The following is a 13,863-nucleotide window of genomic DNA, read 5'->3' on the forward strand; positions in this document are numbered from 1 at the left end:
CATAATGAGAAATACGTCGAATAAAAACTCATTTTAGAAAAAACTAACACGAGGCAATGTTTCCATCAAATTTCATGTTTTAGACCCAAACGGCAAGTATATTGCAATAATTTCACTAATGGTACTACTAGCAGGACAGGTGTTTTCTCTTATTGCTTTTGTTAGAGATTGCATGATACTTGCTTTGAGATCTGTTCAGATAGATGAATTAAAAACTTCAAATGCTTTGAAATCTGTGCAGATTGCGATCCAACGATCGAAATGCCTGCTAGCAGGCAAAAATACAATCTTATTTTTGCAAGTTGAGAAGCATCGAAAAGAAAAAAGGGCAATATTTAGATAATATCAAAGCCCTCCTTTCTCTTTTTCATATATTTGCAGGCTATGTAAAATTTAAACCAAAAAAGGAAAATGATCCCAAGGCTAACTGGAAAAATTATGAAATAATTAGAAGACAACGTCGTTCCATCCGCTTCCAAAATTCTATCAGAGCCGGACAAGCTGACACCCTGTATCCAATATCCCACCGCATATATTGATTTAAGCAGGAGGAGGAGACCTAAAACAAAAAAAAGAGAAGAGGATGGCCGGCGTCGTCCCCAAACCTTCCAAATCCCAAATCCATCGCTCCCTTCCGCCCTCAATTCCTCTCCACTTACCACCAGAAGAAGAAAACCCCTCCCCCTCGCACCTCACGCGCTCGCCGACGATCCCAAGCCCGACCAAGACTCCTCCTCCTCGGCTGCCCCCGCCGAACCTCCGGCATCCGCCACCGCCGACCCCACCTTCGAGAACCGGCTGGCCCGGGTCCGGCTCAAGTACCGGAGCGGCACGGGGAAGAAGGCGGAGCAGCGGCGGGCCAGGAAGTCCGGCGGCGGCGGAGGCGGCGGCAAAAAGAAGGTGATGCTGCCGCCGGTGCCGCTGAAGGAGGCGGTGGCGGCGGGGGGGCTGACTGTGGAGGCGGGTTTCAGCCCCTACAGCGAGCGGCTTAACGGGAGGCTGGCCGGGCTGGGCCTGGCGGCGCTCCTGCTGGTGGAGCTGGGCTCCGGCCGGTCCCTCCTCCGCTACCACTCTCCACCCATCCTCTTCATCCAGCTCTACTCCATCGCCGCCGCCGCCGCCCTCTTCATCAAGTTCGAGAAGGAGCGCATCAGCGTCTGGCCCTCGAAGCCGCCGCCGTCACCGTCGTCGTCTGCCACCGCCGCCGATTGATCCGCCGATGGTTTCCACCTTTCTAGATTTTATATTCTGTTCTCCCTTTTGTTTGGATAAATTCTATGTTGAGTAAATTCCTTAATCTGATATTATAATTATAATACTTGTTTTAAGTTTCCACCAGACTTTGTTGTTGTTGTTGTTATAAAATCCCTACTTTGAGGTTTCTAATATAGTTTTCAAACAGACTACCAATTTTTATTTGTTTGTTTTTTATTAATAATCGGAATAGGAGTTCTCCTAATAATAAATTAAACGGTTAGAGGCTTGGGTACAAGAGAATTATTATGTTGTATTAGCTTTTACATAGCTTTCAGGTGGTCTCAACATTTGCAATTTTGCGTGTTTCAACTGAGCTGGGCTTTAGCAAAGGCTAAAGCTTTTTGATTAGACTATTGTTATCAATTCAATGCATTTAAATGTTTGAATTTGTCCATCATATCTATTCTGTAACATTTAATATAGGTATGGAAGCGGAGCAGAGATTTGTAAATTTTAATAACAGGGAATTAGTGATCGCAAATGTCCAAGGGAAATTTTATAGAAGGAATATTGGTGATTGTGTGTAGTTCACTGGTACTTCTCTATGGAACAAAAGCATCTTCATACAGACTTCTTGTTTAGCATCAGATTAGAGAATCAACAGCAGAACTAAGTTGGAGTTGTTCTGTAGGCAAAGAGTAGAAAGAGAAAACTTGGAGGAGACCACTGGGATCATTGCTCTACTCTACATCCCTGAACACTTTCTCATGGGAGATTTATCACATAGATAAGCTAATGAGCTGTGAATGTTAACATCCAATTTTCTTGTTGTAGAACAATTGGAGTTGGCATATGGATACTCCAAAGCCAGAAAACCAGCAAAATATCCGGTGGAGGATACAACCTGCTGAAAAATCCTGGACCTTAGCAAAAAGTTAATCTTACCCATAAACGTGGATCATTTACAAGCATTACAAGAAGCCAAGTATATTCACTAAAAGTCATGGAGGGAACTGCTCGTAACAGCATCCCATACTTGCCACCTTTTGGCCTCTAAAACCACTGTAAAGGGAGATGACATGATATAGCACTAGGACCACACCTTTCTCAACCAATGCTTGCCACTAGATATAGTCTATAAGACAACAGAACTTTCAGATGATGGCTTCACAATTTTGTGCAAGTTGTAATAACTCAATGCAAAGAATATAAAAATTCTGCTCAAATCATCATCTCCTTTATAGTTGTATCAAGAACATGGCATGCTGAGCAGTACTTCATCTCTTACCTTTGATGAAAGTCCACCTGGCTTGAGTTCATGACAAACTTTAAAGATAGTCTTTCAGTTCATCTGGTAGATTAATCGAGTTGTGCCCAACTCCGGACCAGACACTCCATTTCTCACAGATAGGTTAAAAGAAGAAGAACTAAAACAAGTACATCCTAAACCTTTTTCAATTATATTATGTGATCAAAGATGTTCACTCCATGCTTGCTCATTACCAGATGCATTTCCCACCATATTTTCCATGTCTAACTTCTCTCTCATAGGTAACTTCATCTTCTCTTTTTTCCCCCCGATTACTATACGTTTTTGGGGCTGTCAAGAGGGACGTGTATCACCCCCTCCTCCTCCCTCTTCTGTCTCTCTCTCTCACACAACAAGAGGAACAGTCATCCATGTTAATGGATATACATCCTCGTCAAATATCGCAGTGCTGTGCTAATTTCATTTTTTGAGTTCTTCACAAGAGCTTGTAAAGTGAACTGTATAAGAAAAGCACCCTAGTCATCGTGATGATGATATCATGCGCATCAAGAGCTTAGCATTTGCATCCATCAGCATAAAAATAAATTTGTAGGAGTTGATAAAATTGGAGCCTATGATCTTAATTTGTCACTATAGATAGTTGACATTATCATCCTCCTGATGCGTAAAAACTTGAATTTTGAAAAGCCACTGTCACCTTTCGATTTTTATCATAAATGGAAATGAGCTGGTTGTAGTACGTGCTACATGGTATGGCCAGTTGCTGTGGTACCAAATTAAGGCAGTCAGCAAAAGCTTGGAGATGAGTTGTTCATACTCAAATGTCAAACAATTCCATCAATTGTATTCTGCAACCGATGGATTAGCGGGGGGGGGGGGGGGGGGCAAAAAAACTTTAAGCATATAGAAATGAACAAATTATTCATCTGAAAAATGCTTCTTTATCTCTCCGATGAGGCACTTTACTGCATGCTCTGTCAGCAAACTGAAAGCACGTTGTATCGAACATAAAACAGTCCGACATGAGGTGAAATTTTGTGGTGATAAAATCAATCAGTTTAAGTTTTTGTTTCTTTGATTTTATACTCTTCCTAATTCAATAAAAGTGGCATCTCAAAGAATTTTAAACTAAAACCCATCCGGAAAGTTCAATATTCTCACTTTATGTTCTCCATGATGCGGTGGCCCTCTATAAAGTGGAAGGATAGTTATTCCAAGGTAAATGCAAACATAATTTCTTTTTTTTTTTTTCCTGTGCGTGTGAGAGAGATCCCGTACCATGAACATCCAGTTAATGTTCAAGAATAAAAAGTGAGACACAGAGAGAGAGAGATCCACCCGTGCTATGACCATCCAAGTTAACGTTCCATGATAAAAAGCTGAGACCCCAAACATCCCCGCAATTCACACCCTTTCCAGGTTGACTGGGAAACTTGGTGCCAAACACCGTGGGTAGGTTTTTCCTTGCAGTGTTAAGAGTTCAGACCACCAAGTCAACAACGACGTTTTAGATATCTACTCTGCATATGACTTGCAACAGTTCACAGATGGACCCAGCGGACCCACCTGACTCAAAACCCTGATGAGAATTGGAGAGCAGATGTTGATAAAAAACCACTTGCATCAGCCATCATTGGCCGCACAAGCCACCTCGTCATAAACGTGAAATAAGCAGGGGACAAGGGGAAACACACACAAAATCCTTACAAATAAGGTGCTTAACACTTCCATCATTTCCAACGCTCGTCGCACAGACAACGCAGCCAAGCCAATTCATGAAATCATAAACAAGATCCTGACAAGTTGGTCAAAGGAAACAGCATGACTAACAATTGTATCGATTGATAGATCTGGACTTTGTGTACATGTTTTCACATAAATCCAACGAGTTCATATATTATACAAATATATTAAAAAAGGAAGGGTCCACACCACAAAAACTTTTCTGAGATTTAAACATGGACTCATAAGACGTCAGTTTCCAGGCAGAATTGCCAAATTCAACTGTCATATGATTAGTCAATCTGATGTAAATTTCTGACACTAACTATGAAGCTGCAGAGCTTATACAAGAATAGTGCTGCCGAAATTCCTCCCAAGAACGCAGAGGACAGCAGACGCACATCCATTAGAAGCACGGCCGATATTATCATACCCAGTCAAGGCCAATAGAACGTCATAAGCTCAGCCCACCGTAGCAAATCAGCCTTCACTAGCGTGGCAGGGACAGACACTCCCACCTCACATTTTCCAGAGCACGTTATGTACATACTGGCTGTAGCTATGGATGCCATGTTTATTACGATAACACGCACATGCTGAGCTTTAATAAAATTTCATGTATGACCATAAATAACTAAGACGCACAAGCTGAGCTTCCATAAAATTTCATATATGACCACAAATAACTAGATGAACACAAACCTGCCAACCATGCAATCCAAAAGTAATAACCAGGAGAAGAAAATGAATCTTTAAAAAGTTCTAGATAGAATTCGGCCGTTTACAAGATTTACCAGCTTCATATTCTCCAGATCATTTTATTTGGATTTTTGTTCGTATATGCTTGATTACTAAATAATACTTTGTCAGTAAAGCTCCCAGCTGCACATACCTCTGGCAAGAGCCAAGCCACAAATCTCACTCTCCAAAAAGCATCAAATATAGGTCAGCAACAACAACCAAACTTGGCGAGTAAATATCTAGTTCCACGTGATTCATCACTGAAAATACCAATATAAAATTAGAGCCTTCTCCTCTTTAACCTGGCATCATTTAAACCACCCTCATGCCATCCCGGCGCACCATGGTACCTGTAATCATCACCTCGCTCTGCCATGCCTCTTAGTCTGTTGGGTATGTTCCCAATTCGGTTTCCAATGCGCCCATCAAAGTCTTGAGGACTGCCTCTATCAGGAAACATTTCTTCAGCTTCAGGGCAAAATCTAATAGGCCTTGGACCATCCTCAACGGGATACGGAAGGCAATTCTCTCCATCATTTGAAACAATGGGTCGCTGTACGAAAGGATGAAGAAAACCACGTCTCTCATCAAACTTCTTTCTTGCAACAAATTCGTCATCCCCCTCAAGTTCATGAAGTTGACTTGCAGGGAAAGAAGGTCCAAAATACTCCTCATCTGCAGACTCTTGAGGGCCAACAAAATCAAACCTCCTAATGTTCCTCTGTAAAACCCTGCCAGGCCTTGGCAAATCATGCTCCTCCAAAGGATGAATATCTCTCATACCATCGAGTAATCTAGGGAAAGGAGGAGGAGAACCATGCCTTCTAACCATCACATCTTCAGGAAAACAGGGACGTTGATGAGGTGATCTCAGCCTGTCCATTCTAAAAGCAGGTGGTGATCTACATCTTATTAGTTCTGGATGTCCATCTAAGACATCAGATAACCTTCTAGATGGAGACCACTGATGAGGAGAGTGTGCTCGATGGAAACGTGCAGGAATCCTTCTGTGAATAGGTGAGTGGCTCCGTCTCTGTCTCCGAATGAGATCATTGTCAACATGCTCATATAGCAGGCGTGGATGTGGGTGTGGGAATGGTAAGGGATCCATCATGTCTTCTGGCAAAGCTCTCATAATCTTCTCTTCACGGGACAGTAGAAGAGGATCAGGGACATCCCTCCCGATATACCTACTGGGGCTAACATCTCTCACAGAAGGGCCAGCAATTTGGACATCCGATGGTACCAGCACTTCTCTAGGTACAGGAGACCGCCTTCTAGGTGGAAAACGAGAAAGGCGTGGTGGTTCATTTTCCAGAAGCCTTCTCCCGATCCTACCCGTATTTCTCACAGAACCATCGGATTCAACAGCAAAGGCAGCTTCACCTCTACTATAAGGCCTTGAAAATCGGAAAAATTTCTGCTCATGAAGTTCAGGATCGCCTGGAGGGCCAGAATTTCGATTGCAATATAAAGCACCTAACCGGTCGTCAGCTTTCCTGTTGTTAATAAAATCAGATCCATGTTTCTCAACTGGCTGATGTTCATTCTTCCCGCTTTCATATTTAAATGTCCGGTCACTGCACCTGTCATTCCTGAGATATAATAAGAGGATAAAACTGAAAGTGAGATGCCAACATAATTTTAATATGAAAGCAAGGAACCAGATAAAGAGGAAAAGAATATCACCTTGCCCCCCTAGGTTGTGGCCTCTCCCGCCAATGCAATTTATCGGTTAATCTTTCTCTCTCAGTTAGAACGAAATTGACCTGGCATAAGGAGACTTAGTATTTCCAAATGATGATCTATTTGAAGCTGAATTTACCTTCTTAATTTCGCTGTTCCTATCCCAACCATCAATATGTTTGATTGCAACACCATTTAAAGGTGAATTCTTTTTTGATGAAATCAAATGCTTAGAAGATGGAACAGAACCTCTGGTATCCTCGTGTCGGGGACCTTTATCACCCTCGCTACTTTTTGCAATGTTTTTTGCACTAGTTGATCCAGTTGATTTTGATGTCAATTCTGAGCCTTTCTCCTTCAGAGGATGATTCTCTGTGATCTTATGAGCAGTCTTAATAAATTTAGTTTTACTGGAAGAAGCTTTTTGGATTTCCATAACTGATGATTCATGCACATCTTTTGTTGAACTCAAGTTTAAATCATTGTTACTATTGCATAAGACACGAATTATTTTTTCAGTACTGTGACCAGTCTTCATCTCGTCAAGTTCTGTTTCTTTTTCCTTTGCATCCATATTTGACCGCATCACTGTTGGCATACCTGTAGGTCCAAAGGTGTCAACAGTTTCCTTACCAAGTACATCTTTACTTCCTTTCTTGGGCAAACTCATATTTGCACCATGTGACATTAACATAGAGTCTCTCACCCTGTCTTCATACTCATCATCACCATCTCTCTTTTTAAGAGTTTTCTCTCTAGCATCATTAGCATTATGAAAACTAATTGATCCATGTCCATCGTAATTGCTTTTTTTTGTTTGAATATCAACAGATAAATGAATCCTCTCCTGAGAACTTTCACCTACCTTGCTGTTTCCATATGAATCCACTTGATGCTCATCCACTGCAACTAAATTTGATGAAGCAATATTATTATCATCATCCGAACAGTCCATTTCTGCACTCCCTTCAGACATACCATCAAATACCGCAGGCTCCTTCTCCCCACCAGAAACTACAGGTTCAGTAAGTGAGTTAGAAGCCTGACCAGCAACTTCACATGTTTCACTGACTGAATTTAATCCTTTTTCCTCAGAAATCTGGGATTTTGATGCCAAATCTGAAGTCTTAATATCATTTCCTTCTTCATCTTGGAAAAGGCAAGCGCTATTATGCAATTCTCCACGGTCATTTTTGTTAGAATCAGGAATGACAGCTTGAGAAACCAAACCTACAGTAGCACCTCCACTTTTGCTTGCAGGTATCCCTGCACTCACAGGCATTTTTGAGCCATCATGAAGATCATCATCAACAGAAACGGCTTCAGAATTCAAATCCATTGCCTTGGTTTCACTTGCATCCGGACGCCCCTCTGCATGATATGACATTAATCTATGATTATCACTCTCGATATCAGGTGACTTACCTGTAAGTCTCTTAAGGGAATCTTGAGAAGGCTCTTCTGGTGGCTCTGACTTCACCATTCCAGCACATGCTGATTTGTTGTCTCTGGAACACGCTAATTCAGCATCTTTTTTGCCTTGAGAACTTCCATCACATGGCTCAGGTTTTACATGCCTAAAACCTTCTGACTTCAGACTAACTGTCTCAACTTTCCAAGAGTCATTTTGACTTGCCTCCTCATAAGGTTCAGGCTTTACAGCTTTACTTGATATATCTATTGTACTGCCTGCCAATGATAAACTCAGATCAGGAAGAGCCATAGCTCCCCAGTTGATGCGCAATTCAGGTCTACTAGGTGGTTTTAGCTGCAAATCTAGGCCAACATCAGCCCTATTATGATCATCAGAACTCCTAGAAAAGTTGCCTGCTCTGAGGCTGTTGCTTTTCTGAAGCATGTTACTGGATTCTCCAGGAGTCATTCGCACAGGGGGTGTCTCAAGCTTTTTCTTGTGCATACCTCCATAAGTTGAACCATCATGCCCATCTTGCGCCATGACTGAAACACTTGCTGAGGAATCCCATGTGTCCATTGGAACGTTCAAGTCCCAATTTGACCTGTTTACACAGTGATGAACAGGATCAAATCTTGAACTCAAATTGCTACAGTTGTTATGAATAATAGTGTGCCTCACACCCAAAGGCAGATGATCCACTTTGTCCTGCTTCACAGAACTATCTCCAGTATCTTTCCCATCTCTTGAAGATGTTAACTGCCATCCAGACATTGATGCAACTCTTTGAAATGCAGATTTATCACTTGAAGCAAATTTCTCTTCACCACTACTGTCACCTACGGGCAGCTCAGATGGCCCCTTGAGTGTCGACAAAAGTTGATTATTTTGCATACCAGACAATAAAACAGATTTGTCATCCATATTTGAATCTTTCACAACACTGGTTCCCTTGATAGCAGTAGCAGCAGTCTTAAGCTCCAGTTCCTGAACATTAGACTCCATATGATTTTCATGTCCACAAGCCGTATCTACATCTCTGTTATCCAGAGACTCTCCTTTAGCCTCCAAGGAACCATCGGTGATGAAATCAGTCCCTAAAGCAGGCTGGGCACTACTTTCTGAAGCAGAGGACTCAGCCTCTAAGATACATAACTTTTTCCATGGTCTTTCAGAATCTTCTGGCGGCAAAGATGGTGTTTGAGTTGGAGATGAAAATTGAGATAAAATGAATCGTCTTTTCTTGATGGGAACACCTGCAATAGAATCACCAGACTGCTGAGCTAGAAGATTAACTCCCAGCTGCCAATAGAAAATTTACAAGGTTAATGTCATAGAAACATGGAAACCCAACATTATTTATTGAATGATATTATTTAATACAGTCAGCAAGAAAGGGGCACCTCTTCATGATCAGATATCGGCATTGTTTTAAGTTATGATAGAGGAAAATGGAACTCTAACTTCCTATAATCACTTTAGTTCAGTGCAACAAAGCAAGCTGCATGTGCACAAAGCATCTTATTGATTTCCTTCTCAAATTAGAGCTCAACTAATCCTCGTGTAGCGATTCAATGGGCATGAAAATCAGATCTGTCAAAGCACACATGGATGTCACAAACTTGTAAACTGGAGAGAGAAAGAGAGAGAGTTTTAAAAATATATAGCTCACTTTTTAGTCAGCTTCATAAATTGCTTTCATCGAGGATCATGCAGACAATTTAAAGACAGAAAAGTACGGTTGACAATTCATCCCACTTAAGCTTGTACTACGAATTAAACATAAACCATTAAAAGTATCTAATGTTTTAAAAAATAAAACAATAATTACAAGACAGTTCCATTGAGCAAATAAAGAAGCAATATATCCTGACCTGGACATGGGGTAAACCAGGAAGCAAAGAGTCGAGAATGAGCATTAACAAAAAGTATGCAAATAAACTGTCTTTTTTTAATTAGTATTGGGCATGCTTAATTGTCCAAACATAGCAGCATTGCTACTATCTAAAAGTGGCCCATGACTGCATGCATAGGGTGTCAGGCATCTCTGTATGTACACATGCCACACATTGTCCATGTAACCTCCTGCATAAGCCCAATAACCTACACCTCCTCTATACTATTTATTGCTTTTCTGAATTTATTAAGCTATTTCCAAATCTCCAATTCTCTTATCAGTTATAATGAATTCATTTATTTTAATATTTTTAGCACAAACGTCCAACCATGTTCATTAGTTAGACTACTTAAAACTAAGATGCCACATGTCATTTCGATTAAACAAGTAGCTAGAAGAAATAGATATCGACCCTTTTGTGTACATGGCATAATCCACATCATCAAATGAACTGAACCAGGAAACAACAAAATCATACATCTAGCTATTGTAACAGACAAAACAGAAGCAGCATCCAAGGAATGCTTACAGCTAGTCTGAATATAACTTCTGAAGGCAATGTTACCATAAGGCTACACTCATATGTAGCCGCTTATCTATATAAGATAGTCAAGAGTACATAACATAAACACAGTCTACGAGCTAATAAGACTGCTGATCATCGAAACTGCAGTTAAAATTTCTATCTGCAAAAAGGATCATCATGATATTGCTAAACACTGATAGGCAGCTCAATCTTACCTGACCCACGCATCAGAAAGCACTCTTAACTGCCAACCATGAGATAGTGCACTCCTACTGCCACACAAAGCACACCACATGTGCAGGAGGCCTCACAACTATCTCAATTTACCTCAAAATCTCCCAAAGAATCTAAACTAGGCCAGATAACCAGTCTGTTTATATTTCCATAAACCAGGCCAGTCAACTTTTGCATTTCCATGATATGCAATAAAAAACTCTACTCATTAATAAAATACTGAGATCACCAACAAACCAGAATCCCAGAACATTCAAGCCACACTTTCCATCAAGCTCAGTTGCATGGTCCTAATGATCTTTCCCCTTTGCACAGGAAGAACACCTGCTACACATTATCATCCTTGTGCACAAGCTGGAAATAAGACAGCAAGATGTAATTGCTGGAAACCTCTTTCACGCCAATAATTTTCTTTTGTCTCATGAAGCCCAAGGGAAAACAAAATTAGTCTAGAAGAATTGTTCAGGTACCCATAATAACCTGATAAGTAGAGCAAGAGATTCTCTGCTGCTCAAAAAATCCTACCAAGGAACCATTACTTTTCCTACTCTGATATCAAAACTTATTCCCCGCTCAAGACTCCCTGCTACCATTGAAAATTCTTATGCAAAATAAGAATATCCGAATGAGGCTGGGAATTCCAACTGTAAAATCTATCTGTCACTTCTAAGGCCCTTGTGCACAAACTGAGGTATACAATAAGAAATCCGACAGCGCAATCTTAATCTGATACCTTCCCACCTGATCCTTGTTAAATCGCAAAGTTGTGCACACACAAAGACCCCAAATCCAATTTTTCAGCTTTCTCAATTTACTTTGTACTGTTTTTAACAGTTGGATGAAAGAAACGATTCCAACCCCACAGACGAAACAGTAAACCAAATGAGATGCCGGTGCCCGGCTTCAACAAATGTTAAACTAAATCCACGAGCTGTTACCAAAAACGACCCTGAGAAAGGCCCAACCCTACCAATAACCATTAGCCCTGCATAGCACGCTATCTCAACCAGAAGGATCTAAATCAACAGCAGGATAAATAACGAATGACCATGCTGGAGATCCAAATACGATCTGAACAACCAAATATTCTACAAAGTAGAATCGAACCAGAAAACCCTAAAAATATTTATAGATGTGCCGGATCTACAAACAACTTCCCAATCCATCCTATAGTTAAGTTTTTTAGGAGTTAAAAGGAGGCCAACCTTACATCAACTAGAATAATCATCCATCCAGGAAAGCACAAGGCCAGAGATGACCGGATACCCAAAGAAATCCCTAATGGACCCGCCCATACCTTACCACCAAAAGCTAAAAAGCATGCCTTTTTCCCTAAGCCATGCTCATCTCAATCGTCAAATGCCCGATTCCAAGAGAACCAGGCAGCCATGTAGCTGAGCAGCATGAGAAACAGTTTTTGTCACCGCTCGTGGAACGATCTGAGATCCGGAAATCATCTCAAAATTACGATTCTCTTCTAAATAAGCACTTAGTAGCACAATTTTTCCCAAATAACACAGGAAAAACATCGTTTCTCTGAGAAAAGTCTCGATTGCCGGCCCTAATCTCGACTTCTGTACGAGTTGAATAAATAGAACGCCACGGGTGGGAGTCGTCCAGTTACCACATCCCAAGAGAGCATCGACTTTTCTTCATTCATCTCTTAAAATAAAAACAGATCTCGCTCTCCCCCTCTCGTCCGATCCCCCAGAAAATTCCCAAACCGCGATCTTCTAAGATGTCAACATAATCGACGAAAGAGGAACAAATAAAAGCAAAAACCAAAGAAAGATCTGGGTCAAAAGAAAGCCGTGCGGCCGACGGCCATTACCTGATCCCACCCTCTCCGAGAAATCGAAGAGAAGAAACCGAACGCGTGAGAGAAGGACGAACAGACAAAGGAAGGGGCGGAGGAACCTGAAGGCAATTTCCTGGGTGCGAAAGCCCTAGACAAGCATGATAAAGGAAATAATAAAAAAAGAGGGCGGGCAGATCATAATGACTTGCCAACCACCACAAGGACTTTCCGCCACACCGACTCTTTCCGGGATGGTTCCCAATCTCCTTCCAACTCTACTTATTTTTATTAAAAAAATACCGGCAAGTAAATGGGGACACGTGTCACACACAGACTCTTTCCAGGATGGTTCCCAATGCCCGTCCAACTCTTCTTCTTTTTATTGTAAATAAAAGATAAGAAAATACCGGCGGAGGCTGGAGACACGTGTCGCGTGGTGATCCCGGAGATCCTTCTGAACCGGCAAAGCCATCCGCTACCGTCCGATGTGGTAACGCCGAACAAGGTGGTCCCGTAACTCAGGCTCGTAATAACTAAAAAAAGGTGGCGCCGAAGATTCGAGTTCCGATGCTCCGCGGATCACGTTAAGAACAACCACGATGATGCGTTGTTGCGTCAGCCGGCGTCTTCCGGTAACCGTGGGATGGTGGAGTGGTGCACATCCTCGAGATTTGGTAAAAGATCGTGGCTTGGTGCGCCGAACGCGTCGCTTTCGTCCAACTTGCGGTACCAGTTGCCTCCAACTTGCGTTGCAAGTTCCTGGACTTCAAGGTGGTGGGGCATTTTGAGGAGCCCGCACTTTTTGACCCTTCGAAAGCCTTTCGGATGGAAGCTATTTTAATTTTAACAGGAGCTTAAATTATTTATTTTTAGATGAAAATATCTAGAGAATGTTTGGCTGAAGAAAGATAAGGTCCACGATCACCACGAAAATTGATGGTTCTCGTTCTAATTTAAAAATATTATTTTAATTTTAAAAATAAAAATAATTTAATTTATTTAAAATTTAATTAATATTTTTTTTATCATCTAAATATTTTAAAATTTTGATCATTCTGATTTTAATTCCGATTTTAATCCATTATGATTTCTATTCTAATTACGATCAAAATACCCTCTAAAATTATATAATTATACTTAGAAATTTATATTTCTATTCTAATTACGGCCCAAAAACCTCTTAAAATTATATAATTATTTTTAAAATATATATATATATATTTTAAATATACAAATTTACATGAATATTTTTTAAAATTTATATTTACATATATATATCCTCATAAATTTTATTTTTACATATATATTCTTTTTTTCTTTATTTTTACTTATATATTCATATTATCTAACACCGTTAAAAATTAACTTTTTAAAATAA

The 13,863-nt window shown here is 40.7% G+C and overlaps 1 protein-coding gene and 1 non-coding gene across 2 annotated transcripts; one reads left to right on the forward strand and one right to left on the reverse strand.

Annotated features, from left to right (window-relative positions):
* The first annotated feature begins 568 nt into the window (after positions 1-568).
* LOC105044519 (uncharacterized) lies at positions 569-1,338 on the forward strand. The gene has a single exon (XR_012141326.1). It is a non-coding gene; the product is annotated as an uncharacterized protein (transcript).
* A 3,482-nt stretch (positions 1,339-4,820) lies between these two features.
* Positions 4,821-12,506, reverse strand: LOC105044520 (uncharacterized). Its single transcript, XM_073257205.1, is given in 5 exon segments — positions 4,821-6,525; positions 6,620-6,689; positions 6,692-9,332; positions 9,434-9,623; positions 10,669-12,506. Coding segments are annotated over 4 exon segments (4,050 nt in total). The 5' UTR covers positions 9,458-9,623; positions 10,669-12,506; the 3' UTR covers positions 4,821-5,210.
* Positions 12,507-13,863: the final 1,357 nt, after the last annotated feature.

This window comes from Elaeis guineensis, chromosome 5, assembly GCF_000442705.2.
Source record: "Elaeis guineensis isolate ETL-2024a chromosome 5, EG11, whole genome shotgun sequence".
In the NCBI taxonomy this organism is placed as follows: Eukaryota; Viridiplantae; Streptophyta; class Magnoliopsida; order Arecales; family Arecaceae; genus Elaeis; species Elaeis guineensis.